This window comes from Simochromis diagramma, unplaced genomic scaffold, assembly GCF_900408965.1.
Source record: "Simochromis diagramma unplaced genomic scaffold, fSimDia1.1 OVJJ01000316.1, whole genome shotgun sequence".
In the NCBI taxonomy this organism is placed as follows: domain Eukaryota; kingdom Metazoa; phylum Chordata; class Actinopteri; order Cichliformes; family Cichlidae; genus Simochromis; species Simochromis diagramma.
The window spans coordinates 60,216-77,084 of NW_024387221.1; the positions used below are offsets into that span (position 1 = coordinate 60,216).

The 16,869-nt window shown below is 45.7% G+C and overlaps 1 protein-coding gene and 1 pseudogene across 2 annotated transcripts in view; one reads left to right on the forward strand and one right to left on the reverse strand.

Moving 5' to 3' along the window:
• LOC120746550 overlaps nucleotides 1-9,873 on the reverse strand; it is a 13,616-nt gene extending 3,743 nt beyond the window's left edge. The window contains exons 1-5 of one of the 2 annotated variants that reach the window (XM_040051972.1): nucleotides 9,644-9,871; nucleotides 7,997-8,117; nucleotides 2,091-2,282; nucleotides 1,793-1,994; nucleotides 131-235 (exon numbers count right to left, since the gene is read on the reverse strand). In XM_040051972.1, the coding sequence (XP_039907906.1) occupies nucleotides 131-235; nucleotides 1,793-1,994; nucleotides 2,091-2,282; nucleotides 7,997-8,054 (557 nt within the window). In that variant the 5' untranslated portion in view covers nucleotides 8,055-8,117; nucleotides 9,644-9,871. Of the gene's footprint in view, nucleotides 236-1,792; nucleotides 1,995-2,090; nucleotides 2,283-7,996; nucleotides 8,118-9,643 lie in introns of both variants that reach the window. The other variant, XM_040051971.1, reaches the window with a different exon arrangement.
• Nucleotides 9,874-12,964: 3,091 nt separating this feature from the next.
• LOC120746552 lies at nucleotides 12,965-15,361 on the forward strand (annotated as a pseudogene).
• Nucleotides 15,362-16,869: the final 1,508 nt, after the last annotated feature.

The following is a 16,869-nucleotide window of genomic DNA, read 5'->3' on the forward strand; positions in this document are numbered from 1 at the left end:
GTGTGTGTGTGTAGGTGTGTATATACATGTGTGTGTGTGTAGGTGTGTATATACATGTGTGTGTGTAGGTGTGTATATATATGTGTGTGTGTGTAGGTGTGTATATACATGTGTGTGTGTGCGTACGTACGTTTTATTATGCGGTATCCCAGGAACAGCGCCACAATGAGGATGGCTGCTATGGCGATGGTTACCAGGGCGATGAGCACCGTCACCTCTGGCTTCAGCCGGTGATCTGAGGGGTTATGATGTCATCATCACATCAGTGCGACACACATGTTTGTACTTCTGTCTTTGTGAGGACCTGCGCTGCTCTGTGTAACCTGCGCTCTGAGGTCAGTTTGACAAAGAGGGACCGGTCTGCAGGTCAGACTGAGGGGCTCATACAGATCAGACCTCAGACCAGCTGTCAGTGACGCTCGTCCACCGCACCAGCAACCAAGAGGACAGAAAGCTGTGGCTCATTAAATCATTAAGTGTGTTACTGTAGGGTCTACCTTACCATAAAACACACCTTGAGGCGTCACTCAAGTTCAACTTTCACTCAGACCGTCTAAACTTGTATCCAGTGTTTGGGAACTGCAGACATTTTCACCAGAGATGGCACCAGACCACTTTTTATGTCCGATACCGATATCATACATTTGGATATTTGGCATAGACATCCAGAGTTTAAAGCAGTGCAAATAAATGCAAAAACGTCTTCATGAGACTCGTCTTCATCAGGATCAAAGCTGGGACAGAAAATCGAGACCCGCCCCTGCACAGTTACCAGCTGTCAGCTACACAGAAAGGATCCTGGTGTTATTTCTCAGAAACTGTTCATAACTTCAACTCATTCCTGTCACCTAAAAGGTAAACCTGTTTTTCCATCACCTGTTCAGCTCTGATGATTCAGTAAGGACATCTCCTGGTTTCATCTGCATGTTTCCTCTCACCACATATCCAAACCATCATGACCAGCAGCTGTATGCATACAGGAACCCTCTTGATTTTTCCAGGAAGAATCCAGAATTTCAGTGCACCTCCCGAAAATCTCCCGGAGCCATTCTCCTGAATTTCTCCCAATTTTCCACCCGGAAAACAAAATTGAAAAACCATATCCCAGAATTCATAGCGCGGCCCAGCCAATTCCAGTTTCCAACAATGGCGGCAGCTACTTAGTTTTAATATTACAGTTATTAATCTTTCTGGGTTGAAAAATCAAACTTTTAACATATTTTCAGGCGAGAATGTGTAAAATATCTGAGCCGGCGAGAACAGCGAACTCCCGGCACATCGCTTTCAACCCCCCCGCGGTCTTTGGCTAGTTATCGAAGTCACTCAGATAACTGTTTGTCTTTTTTCAGTGTTGAATTTGTTCCTGAGTAAATCGGTGGATGGATGGATCGGGTTACATTTTTAATTTCTCCCGATATCCAGTAATTTAGGTCGGGACCGATACTGTATATGGGATCGGTCCATCTCTAAGTTTTACATACAGCTGCTGTTCCTCGACACGTCCTGGTGAACGAAGCAGAGCGAGGAAAGTGTTTTCTAAAACAGAACGGCGTGTGCTCTGTCCAACCTGTTCTCACAGGGCGTTTGGTGCTAATGATGATGCTAATGATGGCTAACAGGAAGTTAGCCTCCAACAAACAGCAGCGTCATAGTGAAATAGAATAAATAGAAGCTTCATCTTTTGTCTCTTCTTGCAGCTGCTCAGTGGAGGCGTTGCTAACGGTTACACTGCTGGGTCACATGATGAGTTATTATGGAGCGGGGACCACTGATTGGTGTCAGTGCTTCTCACCTGTCTGTTCCGCCCGGCCGTCCGTCCTCATTGGTTTCAGAGCGGGAGTGTCGGCGGTGGGCGGGGCCTCTGTTGTAGTTGGCATTGCAGAGGTCGTGGCTGCAGCAGCAGAAGCGATAGCTGCCTTTCTGCGTGGAGGACGGCTTCTCTGTTACCAGGATACAGCGGTCGGCTTGACACTCGTGCAGGTGAGTCCAACAGCCTGAAAGCAAACCGAGGCCAAACTGTAACCAGACACAGTAGAAGAAGAACGCAACAGAGGTCAAAGGTCAGGAAGTAACAAACCCGATGAGCTCACCTTGGGTCAGCAGGTGCATTTCTCCATCTGCTTTTTTTTCCCACAATCCATAGCAGCGGGAGCCGTGGCTGCAGCGGATCGTGCCGTTCTCCAGCACCACTCCTGGCTGCTCATTGGCAGGAACAGGCTCCACCCCCAGGGGGTTACTGGTGAAAGCACACAGTCTGTCCTCAGCATCACTGGACTGCAGACCTGAAAACACAGAGACTCACCTGTCAGCGAACAGACTGTATATTAAAGAGGGTCAAACCCTGCTCTCTGTCTGAGCTCAGTGACCTTTGACCCGTTTCAGGTCTGACTGAACAAAACAGGAAGTTTAGTGACGCGTCCACAGCTAGACTGACCTCTGACCTCAGCCTTCACAGAGATCGAGCTGTGAGGCCGTGAAACTGCAGCCAAGCCTCACATAAACACTTCTGACAGTTACTGTCCTCCATCATCGTCGCCTCAGAGCGAGCGGCGAGCAGTGACGGAGGTCAGAAACGATCTTTGTTCTTGTTTGTCTCGGGTTGTTTGTGGTTGGAGGTTGGGCTTGGTGACATCATTACACGGATCTCTGTGATTGGCGTCCACGTCAGCCTGAAGGAAAACTCTGACAGCAACAAATTAACATGCAGTGTGGCGCTCCGAGAGCGCAGCGGGAACGTCGGAGCGGCGTTCTCGCCTCGGGCCGCTCAGCCGCCTTTACAACAAAAACCATTAATGTGATGTCCCAGCAGCTCGTCTACACGCATCCCATCAGCCCACGCGCAGCTTCAGACGCCGCAGCAACCGAGGAACGCTGGAAGGAAGCGAGAATCTGAAAACCAGCAAAGTTTGATATTTAAACGGTGATGTTTGCTCGCTCGTGCTGTCAAAGCTACAGCTGAAGAAGCCCGAGGCTCAACAAGAACACGGGCGAGAAAAATCTCGTCCATAAACACCGAGGTCAGCTCCCGCCGTCCGCCTGATCGTCGTCAGGTCATCAGTCGGGGGTCGCGCAGGGTGACCCCCGACTCAGTCATCACTGAGACACGAAGCACGTCGCTTTGTTTTTAATATCAGTCTGATTAATGATTAGGACCTGATGTAATGTGAGAGTGCAGCAGCCGCAGGCATCATCATCATCATCATCATCTGGGCTGGACTCTGAATCACGGACACTTTACTAACCCCAGAGGGAAACTGAGTCGTCATAGCAACAAACGTGACAGACCACAAAGCCCTCATATGAAGTCCAGAGACAGACGACATCAGAGGACATCAGAGGACAGCAGCACTCACACTGATGTCTCTGCTACAGGTATCATCACTGTTTGCTACAGGAGGTGTGACAGCAGCATCCGGGACGCCGTCCTGTGCCGCTCGCCGTGACATCAGAGAACTGCTGGAGGTACAGCAGAGTTCCTGCTGATGTCACAACGCTCGCCGGGCCGCTGAGCAAAGCCTGGTCACACAAACACACCTGTGTACCTGAAACCTGAGCTTCTGGCTCTTTCTGATTGGACGCAGGTGTTTCCAGAGTGATGGATTAACGCGCTCACACAGCTGGACTGTTGTCATTTCCAGATGTTGTGTGTCTGTATTTTTACATCAAACTTAAGCCCAGAAATAAAACTTTTAACTGTTTCTTATGTCATGCTTCATAAGACAGCTTGTGTCTCGGGTTGCCGTGGCAACAGCAGCGGCTGCTCAGCCCACGCGTCTTTTGAACAACGACAACAGAGAATCGCCTGGATGCACATCTGGATGTTTCTGTGTTCAAGAAGAAAGTCAAACGTTTGCACACAGCGAGAGCAGGATCTGAGTGTGTGTGTGTGTGCGTGTGTGTGTGTGTGTGTGCGTGTGTGTGCGTGTGCGTGTGTGTGCGTGTGCGTGTGTGTGTGCGTGTGTGTGTGTGTGTGTGTGTGTGTTATTTTGGTTTACATGTGAATGAGGAGCTGCATTCCTGAGCGGAGTCTGCCGTCTCCACCCGGGCGGAGTGGAGCCAGCACAGCGCTGTGTTTAGTCTGCACCGAACACACTCACAGCCGGAGGAAGGTGTGTGTGTGTGAGTCTGTGTGTGTGTGTGTAGCCTTATCAACCACATCGCAGCACAAACACAGAGCACGCTCAGACTGCCTGACGACAGCGTGTGTGTGTATATGTGTGTGTGTCTGTGTGTGTGTCTGTGGATGAACAGTCATGAAGTGAGAATGCAGGAATGTGAACACACAACAGGGCGGTTTCAAGGCCACACACACTGCTTTCCTGCATCACTGAGCCTGTGTGGATGCTTCCTGCCCGGCGGGGCGACAACAGCTCGCCATCAGCTGTTGAAGGCCGACAGTGAACTCTGTGTGGAGCATCACAGTCACTCGTCTGTCACTCACGCGTCCTTCACTCACGTCTTCGGTCTCGGTCCACAAACTGAGAAACATGCACGCTTTCACAGTTCAGCTGAACTTTGACCCTTTGGTTATAAAATGAGGTCAGTTAATAATTGTACCTGATCTGAGATCAGTGAGGAACCCTGTGCTATCACAGATCACTGAGTAGGTCAGACACACCGTTCATGTGTGTGTTACTGAGAACAACGTACCCAGGCTCCACCCGCTGCTCCTCCACCCTCACACTCAGTCCTCTCCACCTGTGGTTGGACTAAGCTTATAGACCTGACCTGTCAGGGAGGGGCTCTGCTCCAACCTGACACTGCAGTAAAACCAAGGAGATGTTTACTGACTACAGGAGGGGCGGAGTCTCCATCAAGATTGTCTTCAAACACACCACCTCTGGTTAAAGAGCCATCAGAGGCCACACCCCCCGAGAGCTGCACAGGAATCACACCCACACAGTCGGGCACGCTCGCTGCTCAACGGCACACGGGCAGCCTGCTCAGCAGCCTCCACCCTCTCGGAGGACATCTGGACAGCAGATGTGTGACATCATCACTGTGTGTTTGTAGCATCATCAGCTTCAGCTCAGTCCCGCCCTAAATGTTCATCACGAATCCTTCTTTACTCTCACTGACTTTTATCAAATGTTTTTGTCTCACTGACAATAACCATTATTATTGTTATTGTCATTATTATCATATCCAGCTGCTCATGGCGTTATGTTTGTGCCGCTATTCTGAGCGCACGTGTTGCATTCTGAGGAGAAATTTATTTTGAGCGAAGAAAAGCTGAATTTGAGTGAACAAAATTCAAACTGTATTTCAGTGTTTGCTATTATCCACACACACACACACACACACACACACACACACACACACACACACACACACCAGCCCCTCTCGCTCAGGTTTTGCATTTGCGCTCGCTCGCAATTTGCTGCTCGCGCTCTCAACATTTCTGCCCGTGCGCGCTCAACTCTTTCTCTACACCGTTATATTTGTGCCACAAAACCAGCCAATCACAGACTTGGATGCAGAAAGAATCTGATTGTCTATTTTGGTCTCCAACCAGCTCGAAATGACGAAATGCAATATCCCAGAATGCATTTGGTCCATTTGGGAGATGCCTGTTACCCACCAGCTGACCGCATAGCTGGACTGGACTGATGATTTTTCATTTTTATGTTTGTTTGTTTGTCTTTGTAACGGTATAAACAATGAAAGGTGGTGGATTAGCCAATCATGATCAACTCTGGGCTGGACCAATTACAACACATCCATGTTGAGGGGAAAAGGAAAGCGATTCGTCCCGGACTTCAGCTACAATGAAAAAGACACAAAGCTGAAGTTATTCTGTCTTTGCTTCCTCTTCTCCTCTCTCCCCCTCCCTCTCCTGTTTCTACTTCAATCATGAAACTGATCAATGATCAGCTGATCATCTCTCTTGTTTGTTTATCGCCCACTTTGCGCCAGAAAGAGGAAATCAGCGGATGTCGCGGTAAACAACAGCAGCACGTTTAAGCTTGGTCAGCTGTTGTTAGAATGTGTTTAATATTACTTTCTAGTATCAGCTGATGTTTGCTGGAGCCACAGCTGGAAAGCTGCTGGTCATGATGTTGGTTTGGAAACATGAAGGTGATACAAATCATACATACCGTAATTGTCGGGCTATAAGCCGCTACTTTTTGCACAAGCTTTGAACCCTGCGGCTTTTAGTCAGGTGCGGCTTTTCTATGGATTGTCCCTGATTTTGTGATGATTTGTTCCGCTGTTGTACGGCACTACGGTGCCTGGTGGAAGGGCATGTGATCAGACACACAGTATCGGGGTTCAAGAGTGGTATGTTGGTCACATGTCCGTCCGCCAGGCAACGTAGTGCCGTACAAGTAGCGCGGAAAAACAAACTTCAAAGTAGCGCTACGCGTTCAGCAGGAGGCGTGGATGATGATAGACGATAAACTTGCGAAAAGCAAGTTATGCTCAAGTCTGTCAGTGGAATCTGACAGCGTGGAAAAGTGTGAAAACATCCACGATCACCAACGGATTTCGAAGGGCTGGACTGCTGCATGATGGAGAGGAGGACACCGCCACGGCCCTTCTGAGGGTGTTCAACTCTGACACTGACAACGAGGATTTGTTTGGTTTTGAAAGTGACAACGAAGGAAAGAAGCTGAGAGTGGATGACGAAGCCATCCTGAGCCTGTTCGTATCCGACACTGGAGAAGAGGACTTTGGTGGTTTTAGTGCGCAGGAAGAAGAGAAAGGTGGTGAATGACTGACTTTTCTTCTTGTTAAAGCCGTGTCGCTGCACCTGAGCCTGAAAGGTAGTCTGAATCTATTTTTCTGGTGTGCTGTAGGTTATTGTTATGCACTACATTTGTTACTCATTTATGAAGCACAGTACATGTTTCGTACTTGTAATTACCGCTACTTGTACATATACCTAAAAAGTTATGCAAATATGTACCCGTAACTTGTTTTTCAAAATATTAATAAAAGGGGTGTGTCTCCAAAACAGGTAACAAAACAGGATTTTCCCCTGAGTTTAGCTTGTGCGGCTAATATTCAGGTGCGCTTTGTAGTCCGGGAAATACGGTAGTTACCAACAAGACAGTGCACGTCACTGTCACAACAGCTTTGTTTTAGTTCAAAGGCTTTATGGTTTTTCCTGTAACACCTGGTGGTGTAGTCGGTGATTTTTTGTCAGTTCAGCCTTTTGTTTAACCCGAGTGACCCGGTCAGCTGGTGGGTAACAGGCATCTCCGAGAACGTCAGAGCATTTATGCAAATATGTGATGTCTTGATGAATCGAGCAGATATTTGAAGTTTACACAGAAACATTCTCGCATGAAAATATCTTTAAAGTTTATTTTGTGACCCAGAAAGAGTAACATTTCAAACTCCGCCACTGCCTCGTTTGAGTTTTGGACCAAATGCATTCTGGGATATTGCATTTCGTCATTTCGAGCTGATTGGAGACCAAAACAGACAATCAGATTTTTTCTGCATCCAAGTCTGTGATTGGCTGGTTTTGTGGCACAAATATAACGGTGTAGAGAAAGAGTTGAGCGCGCACGGGCAGAAATGTTGAGAGCGCGAGCGACACATTGCGAGCGAGCGCAAATACACAAACTGAGCGAGAGGGGCTGTTGTGTGTGTGAGGATAACAGCAAACACTGAAACACAGTTTTTGCACGCAGGAATGAATTTTGTTCACTCAAATTCAGCTTTTCTTCGCTCAAAATTAATTTCTCCTAAAATGCAAACACTTTGCAACCTGCAATTTTTTTACGTGCGCTCAGAATAGCGGCACAAAATAACGCCATATCTGCTGACCTCTCCCTGCTGACATCATCAAGCACAGCTGAGGTCGTCCACCATCATCAGGCAGCTACAGGAAGTGAGGTGATGATGTCACAGCGTTTAAAATCTCACTTCCTCTGCTGTCCTGATTGGCTGAAACGTCAGAATGATGTAATGCTGACAGAGAAGTTCAGAAACAGGAGACCCACAGCTGCCCCCCAGCCTAAACGATGATGTGTTTGATACTGACCGGTGACAGCAGGCAGCAGCAGCACACACAGGCACACCTTCAGCGCCGGGGACGCCATGTTGGATCCACCTCACAGGGCGACGGGCATCACTGATCCTGGGCTCGCTGCACCCCTCCCCCGCTGAAACACAGACAGGAGCTCGGTTTGTTCTCAGCAGATGAGACGCACACTCATCCATCACACACTCCACCTCTCTCCTCCAGCTCGCTCCGACAGCAGCACCATCCTGCAGCTCTGACAGCTGATTGGTTGTGAGAGTTACACAGAGACATGCTGACCCCCCCCGAGCCAGTGTGCAGCTCGTCCTTTTACAGTTGAAGATTAAGGAGGAGCTGCCAGAGGAGCACACAGAAACATCCTTTAAACAGCTCCGTCAGTGTTATCCACCCAGGGTGGAGCTGCTACTGTGGCACCGCTCATACACGCTGAACACGGTTACTGGTTTCCTGTTCCTGCATCGGTAGTTTGTGTTGTTAGTCCTACATTGTACCTCAGTGTATTTATGGCAGTACTGCAACTAAATACTGTAATATCATCACTGCTGCTGTTACACAGTGACAATGATTTCCATCAACTAAATAACACGTGTGTAACGTCTCTGTGCACTGTTTCTGTCATGATATCACACACAGACACACACACACACACACACAGACACACACACATACATACACGCACACACACAGACACACACACGCACACACAGACACACACACACACACACACACAGACACACACACCTCCAGGACATCATCACAGCCTCTGGTGTCTGTGTTCACTTAAACAGTCCTTTAATATCTTTTTATTGTTCTGTAAAAAACTTTATTCATAATTTCACATGTACACTCATCTGCCTCTTCATTAGGTACACCTGCTCATTAACACAAATATCTAATCAGCCAATCACAGAGCAGCAGACATGTCCTGCTGAGGTCAGAGGTCAAACGCTTTCAGACTGACAGTTTGGAGTAAACATGGCAGCACGGCTCCACCAGGCTGCTGCTGTGACACTGTGGGGTTAAACTGGTTCACTCCACGGTCACAGATCTCAGGTGGTGGAGTGGGAGATGTCATCTGGGATCAACAGCTGTGTGATGATGTCACAACATTTCCAACAGCTTCCTGAATCTGAGCCACAGAATTAGAGCAGCTCTGAAGGAGAAAGGCTCCGCCCTACAGCGAGCCAGGTGTACCTAATGAAGTGGCACATGAGTGTGTGTAGCAGCTTTATCATTCATACAAAAACCTGCAGGAGATGTTCCACAGTGCGCACACACACACACACACACACACACACATCTGTAACATCTGCATCAGCTCACAGTCAACCACACACACGCACACACACACTGAGCTGTGTGTGTGCGTGTGTGTGTGGCAGGTCATGACAGGTGCGTTATACACGCGTCATGAAGGTCACACACACGGCATATATACCATCACGTCATACAGAGGTCACGTGGCCGCCGCTGTACATCACCTGTATGTTTGTCCGCAGGTACGTTTAACGGCGCTTTTACAGCTGAGACTGGAGGGGAGTGGCGCGCGCACACACACGCTCTCTCTCTTACGCGCACGCACACACACATACACACACACACACACACGCACATACACAGCGGTCGGTCAGATAAAACGGTTCTTACCGGTGACGGAGGCTGGCTCGGCTCTGCGGGAGGAGACGAGGCCGTCTGTCTGTGTTCGGTCCCGGCTCGGCTCTGTTCGGCTCGGTCCGGTTCGGACTGTGCTCTCGGGTGTCTGTCCGGGTGCAGCCGCAGGTTTGTGCCGCAGAAGGCGAAAATCCGCAGAGACGAAGCTGCGCTCAGTTTTCCTGCGGCCTCAACCAGACTGTCAAACTAAAACACACACCCGAAACATCCGGTCACAGCCTTCAAAATAAAAGCGACGACACCTCCCAGTGCAAACCAGGTGGTCTGACATTAACACTAACTAAATTTAACAGATATAATCATCAGATTCAAACTCTGCTTCATGCTTATACTTATATGAAATAAATACGACCTCTATTTTCAGTCTAACCTCCACTAAATCAGAAAACCTTTAAATTTGACTGAAAATCAGCAGAATTTTTTTTTTTATTTAAAATAAATAAATAAAATGAAAGGAGCTAACATGCACCGTTGTATGTGTGTAGGGTAAAGCACTCCAGAAACAGTATAACTGCATCTCTGACTGACCCTGCACAGTTATGGAGCCGCTGGTGTTCTAGCCTCTATGTAAATGTGTGACACTGTGGAATATGTTTTAAATTGTCTTTTCTTTGTCATGTATTTATTTTTTTTATTTTCTACCCATGTGTGTCTCTAATACAGTGAAACTGTTACAAAAACACAACAGGAAGTTACTGAAATTGTTCAACAAATGTCTGACTGACTCTTAATCCACTTCTTTGAACCCGTTGATGAGGCATTGATGTGCTCTGAAAATAAGACCTGTCTGGTTCTCAGGGAGGTTTCACACCCTGAGGAAAAACTGAACCCAGCCTCAAGAGAACCGTTCGTACCCTTCAAAATAAACCAGTTCTGCACTTCCTGTTTCCCCCACCATCTGATCTGATGTTAGTGCGCCCACTGCTGGTCCGCTGCTGTAACTTCAGTCTGCAGATGCGCATCCACCAACACCGGCAGCTTCTGAGCTACTGCTGCCCCCTGCCGGCTGCTCAGGTTATTACAGACCGAGGATGAAGGTGAGACCTGCAGGTGTTTCCTGAACTTCTGCTCCTGATCCAGTTCCCTCTGCTCGTCCCTGCTCTGCTTGTTTGTCCTGGTTTAACATCTGTTTTGTTTCTGTAGACATCAGAAATATTTTATGGACATGTTGTTGACAAAATAAACATCAATAAATAAAAAAATATACAAATAATGTAAAAAAGGAAACAAAGTGAGAAAGAGCGACGTCACAGAGCAGACCCTTAGCAAAGGTTCATAAATCAAACACACCTGTATTTGATTTATGAACATTAGCAAATACAAAGGTGTTCTTCTGCCCCCAGGTTTAAACTGTAGGACATAAAGAAGGATGGAGGAACATAAGGTTTAATGTCATAACAGGCGTCAGTCACACACTAAAAGTTAGTGTGTAGCACTTCTAATGCACAGATGTCAACATTTTATTGCCACTAGGTTTTATATTGTTATTAATACATTTCTATACTGTTGATCATTGGTTTTTCCTCATATGGACACACTTGATCCTACATTATTACTACAGTTTCTGGTCTATTATTACTTGGTTATATGAATGTAATATACCCAGCTGTCGTTTTACTAGGACATTATTTATGTAACGATAATACCATGCTGTTGTCCAAATTATACCTCCTTGTTTCCACTTTATCACTGCACTATTACCACATTATTACTGAGCTGTAATAGAAAGGCCACCAAGGTAGTAAGGAGAGTCCAACTGCACTGAGAGGCCGAGCTGGTCTGGACCATCAAGGTTATCCAGATTCTCACTGACACAGAATAGCACACAAGTAAATTGTAGGACTTTACTTCAGTGGTAATTCAGACAGTAATACAAAGTAGAAGAAAGAAGGAGACTGGCTCCAGACCTGAAGCACTCCCAAACACAAGAACAGAACACATGATATGCCATGTTCTCAGTCAGAACATGCTATATCATGTTTAGATGGAAGCTAGTGAGCTAACCTCCTGCTAATTTCTAACTCTGTTAATTTAATAAATAAATTCTGTTTTTATGGATGTTAAACTTAACTGTTACACCTGGTAAAGCAGCAACGCTGATCATTTTATTACAGATGAAAGAATTTAGACAGTTTGTAACTCTCAGTGATGCTGCAGTGTTCGTTTGACTTTGGGACCTGAAGCGGAGTTTAGGACCCAGGCACGGCTAATGACGTCAGACTTAAAGACCGGATAAAGCAGGAAATATACATGGTAAACTAAACAGTAACAAAACTGGAAACACCGGGTCAACGACCCAGGTACCCAGGCATATGTTGTATTAAAGAAATTCTGTTTAAAGAGCTCAAGGAAAGAAAGTTCTAACGATGCTATCAATGAAGGTCAAAGTCAAAAGCTCAGCTAGCCCAGGTATATAGATCCTCATCCACCTGCTGCTCGTTACACTCAGGGGCAGAAACAGGACCTCGGTTTGGGGTTTCAGAAAGCTTGCTGATCTAAGACCTGCACAGCTTCAGCTGCATGAAGAAGCACATGATGTTTTCTCTGTACGCAAGTAAATAAAACCTGAAGGTCAAAGGTCGTCACCTTTATGTTGAACTAAAACTTCTGATCTGAATTCTTTCACTGTTTTTTGCCAATAGGTGTGTTATTTATCATAAACTAATTCAGAGTCATTCACAGCAGAGTAACCAGAGAGGAGCAGACATTACATATAAAACTTTCTACACGACTGAATCTGATATCTTGATGTAAAGTCAGAGCCTTTAGATTGAGGTTAGATTCTCTGAGCCCTTTCTCGTTTAAACGTTGTTCTCTTTGCCAAGTTTCAGTTCAGACAAACACGATCAGAGTGCAGTAGCTTTGTTCTTCATTACTTTAACACATTTTATAATAACAGTGCACAATATCAGCTGAGTCTCTATGAGCCACTATGAGCCCTCCACCTGTGTATTTTGGTCCTGCTTTGGCACTAAATATTGTTTGTTGTGAATCATGGACAGCACAGTGAAACCACAAATGCACCATTAAGACACTGAAGGATGAAGAGATTTCACTTCCAAACATCTCCGATGCTCTCGTATGAATTTTCAAAACAAATAATAAGAAATGTCAGTTTTACACATTCGATCGTTTGACGTTTTATACAAAGACAAACTTGAAAGAAATGAGTGAAGAAAAACAAAGTGAAACAAGAACAGGGGCGGGGCTTACAGGAAGAAAAACAATAAATCCACAGTCGCTGTTGCTCATTCTGACTGCTTTCCTCTTCTTGACTTGTTGGAACCAGTTTCTACAATGCATAACTAGATCATAGCCATAGACTTTGGCACTGCATACACTGGATATGCCTTCAGTTTGACACCCAAAGGGGCAGAAATAGATCCCCACATGAGGAGGTGGGGTAGAGAGTTTGGACTGGACACTCCAAAGGCTCCACCTGGCCTTCTGTTCAATGAAGACAAAAGAATTTATCAAGTTTGGTTATGAAGCTAAAACAGATTATATCAGGATGCGAGGAGAAGAAGCAAGGAAAAGCTACTTCTTTGAAAACTTCAAGATGGCGCTCTATGGAAAAGTAAGTAAAAATCACTGAACCTTAATATTCTGCTAAAGATTACACTCATGTTAATGAGACGGTTGAACATGTCTGTTATACAAACTCCACTGAAGAGTCCATTCAGTCCACACAGGAGACCGTCTGAGCTGGAAACACCGATTCAGCAGATAAATGTTAGAAAGCTGCATTAAAAGTTTTGTTAGTGCAGCAAGAAAAAGACTCACAGATGTGTTAACGTTTGAATTCAGCCTGCAGCAACACCATAAAGGTTATTATAGTTGTGTTAGTCATACAAACGTCAGTGGAGACGAAACTTAAAGAACCACAGGAACAAACAGACTCATGAAGATCTCTAACGAGCGTCTCACACTTTGAACTAATGAAGCCTGTCTGCTCTGTGGGACATCAGATAAACATCTATGTGTTTGCGACCTGACATTAGTCCACAAAGGTTTAAGGTTAATAACACTAAACTGATAACTGTGTGTCCACACTACCATCATCTACAGAGAGTCAGCAGAGATGTGGAGATTAAAGCTGCAAACTGGAGGTCAATGAAGGCCTTGAAGGTGTTCACTGAAGCTCTGAGATACCTGAAGGACGACGCTCTGAGAACCATCACAGAGAGCACAGAAGGGAGGAAGTTCACAGCCTCTGACTTCACCTGGGTGCTGACTGTACCTGCCATCTGGGATCCTTCAGCAAAGCAGTTCATGAGAGAAGCTGCGACTCAGGTAACATCATTTATTAAGAGCTCTGAGATCCTGAAATGTTCAGAGGAGTCAGTTTTCTTTCATTTGCAGGCAGGACTCGTTACAGAAGGAACTCAACACCACCTGATCATCGCACTGGAACCAGAGGCAGCCTCAGCCTGGTGTAGAAGCTGCCAGCTGATGGCTTCATCACTCAGAAACATGATGGAGGATCACTGGATCAGTGTCCAGGAACACAGTTCATACTGATGGACTGTGGGAGGTACTCTATGTGACTCTGTTTACACTCACAAACATTCATCCACAGACACGCTGGAAACATCTGTCTGCTGCTGCAGGAAGTCAGCTTTCATCACTTCCTGTGTTTTTCAGGTGGAACCATCGACATCACAGTTCATGAAGTCCCTGCATGGAGGAGCCCTGAAGGAGCTGCACAAGGCCTCAGGAAATGATTTGGGGGGACAAAGCTGTGGACAGGAAATTCAAAGAGTTCCTCAGAGAAATCTTCAGTGATGGTGTCTGGGATGAATTTGAAGAAAACTTTCCCAGTGAGGTTCAGAAAATAATGTATGATTTTATGTATTTCAAACAGGTAGATGATGATGTTCTGATAGTGTGTCCATATAATCTGGGAACACTGGCTCAGGAAAGACAGGAAATAGAAAGGTTCTTTGAATCAGTCCGAGGTGCTTCCTGGGATGATGGATCCATCAAAATCTCCAAAGAGAGACTGAGGTCTTTCTTTGCTGAGAGTCTGAAGGGCATCACTGACAGTCTCAGAGAAATTCTGAATAAAGATCTACACATCCAGTGCATTCTGTTAGTGGGGGGCTACGCTGAAAGCCAGATTCTACGGCAACATGTTATTGATCAGTTTGGTGATCAGTGTAAAGTACTGTGTCCTTTTAGGCCCCAGGAAGCGATCGTGAAGGGAGCTGTGGTGTTTGGAAGACACCCAGCAGTGGTGGCGTCTCGAAAATCTGCCTTTACATACGGGTTTGCTGTAGCTGAGGAGTTTGACCCGTCCAAACATAGGGTAGAGAAGAAGTTCACAAGATGTTCGGGGGAGGTTTGTTGTGATATTTCAGGAAACTGGTGGAAGAAGGTGAAGATGTGGGTTGGAATGAAACCAGAGAGGTCATCTTAATTCCCTCAGAAGCAAATCAGACAAGGATGAAAATCAGTCTTTATCGTACAGAGAGGAAAAATCCAAAGTATGTGGATGAAGAGGGAGTGGAAAAAATTGGTTTGTTCGAGGTTGACATGCCTTATACTTCAAGTGGAATCAGTCAGAAAGTCAAACTACAGCTCAGGTTTGGCTCCACAGAGATGACATCCACAGCCGTTGATTTGGTTTCTGGGTTAAAGCGATCAGTAAAGCTTGACTTCATGACCAGATAATGAAAATGTTTCAGAGTTCAATTTTATTTATTAGCACCAAATCACAAGAACAGTCGCCAAGTGGCTTTATATTGTAAGATAGACTCTACAATAATACATGCTGAATGATGGGAAACATCCAGAATGAAAGGTCACAGTGATATGTAGTGTAACAGAAAATGACACAGACACTCACATTTCACATGCTCACATGTGAGTGTCTTATCTGTCACATGATTAATGAGATGTTTGTGTAACTACTGTTGTTAATAAAAGGGCTGTGAGGGGAGGCTGGAGTTTGGAGTTGGCTGAGATCAGGTGAAGAGTTCACAACTCTAAGACCCTGACGACTCCCCTTGCAGCAAGTAAAAGACAAAAGCCCTGTGGTCATCTTGCTTTGTTCTCAGTGACTGGGCCATGAGTCAGCAGGGTCTATCGCTTTAAGACCCAACACTTTTTACCACAACACATCATGAATATGTGTGTTTTGTAGTTTTGAGGATGTTTTAAGGACCTGTGTAATATTGCAGAGTTGATGCGTTTGCTATGGTTCTTGTAACATTAGGCCTTTGGTTCCTGTGTGTTCTCTGTTCCAGCGATGACTCTGAGTTTGGCTCTTGTATATTGCTACTGTCAGTCATAATCTCCTGTTTCTGGTCTCTGTTCTGTCTTCAGTTGTCACAGGAACTGGGTCTGGGTGACCCAGGTCCGGTAAGAGGTTAGACGTGTGTTTTGGTTGCTGCTGTGCCCTGTTTCCTTGTTCTTGTATCTAGATGTCTGTGTGCGGGTGTGTCAGCCAAGAGCCTGGGCACACCTGCGGAGGAAAATTACACACACCTGCAGTTCATCTGGCTCGTCGGGGGAGCTACATAGGAGCGTAGCAGAGAGCTCCATGTCGCTTGATCGTATGCGTGACTACCCGTCAGTTTCCCAGCTATAGTAAGTGTGAGTCTGCCGTGACTGTGGGATTGTACTAATTTTTTAGTATTGACTTGTTTTGATTAATTTTGATTGTACTTTACGACTAGATGAGCTTTTAGCGACTGAAGATTTACCAACAACATTTGAAACACCATCCTCTGGCTTAACACCATCATCAACACCATCATCTACACCATGATCACCCTTTAAATGTAAATGTTCGCAACCCGATAACCATTCTTTCACTTCATAAGTGAACTCATCATAATGCATTGTTTTTGCTTTAAACCATGTTTCATGCTTTTCTTTTTCATCATCTGGTAACAAACACATCAATGAACCATGAACTGTTTTTGCTTCATTACACAAACCAACAAAATCAATGAATGATGCTTGAACCATAGAAGTTTCATTTTTTTCCAGTGAGGAATAGAGGAGGTTCTGTTGTGTGGGAGAATTTTGAGTTGGTTTTTGTCAGTCGGGTGGGTTTTCCAGCTCTGTGTTCCGGCTGTTTGCTTTTGTTTTGTGCGTGTTTATTAATCTGAAAACGGGAAAAAGGTAAAATGTCAAAAATCTGCTTCCAGTATAAATATCATTGAATAACTTTAGAAAAACTCCACTTGACTCTT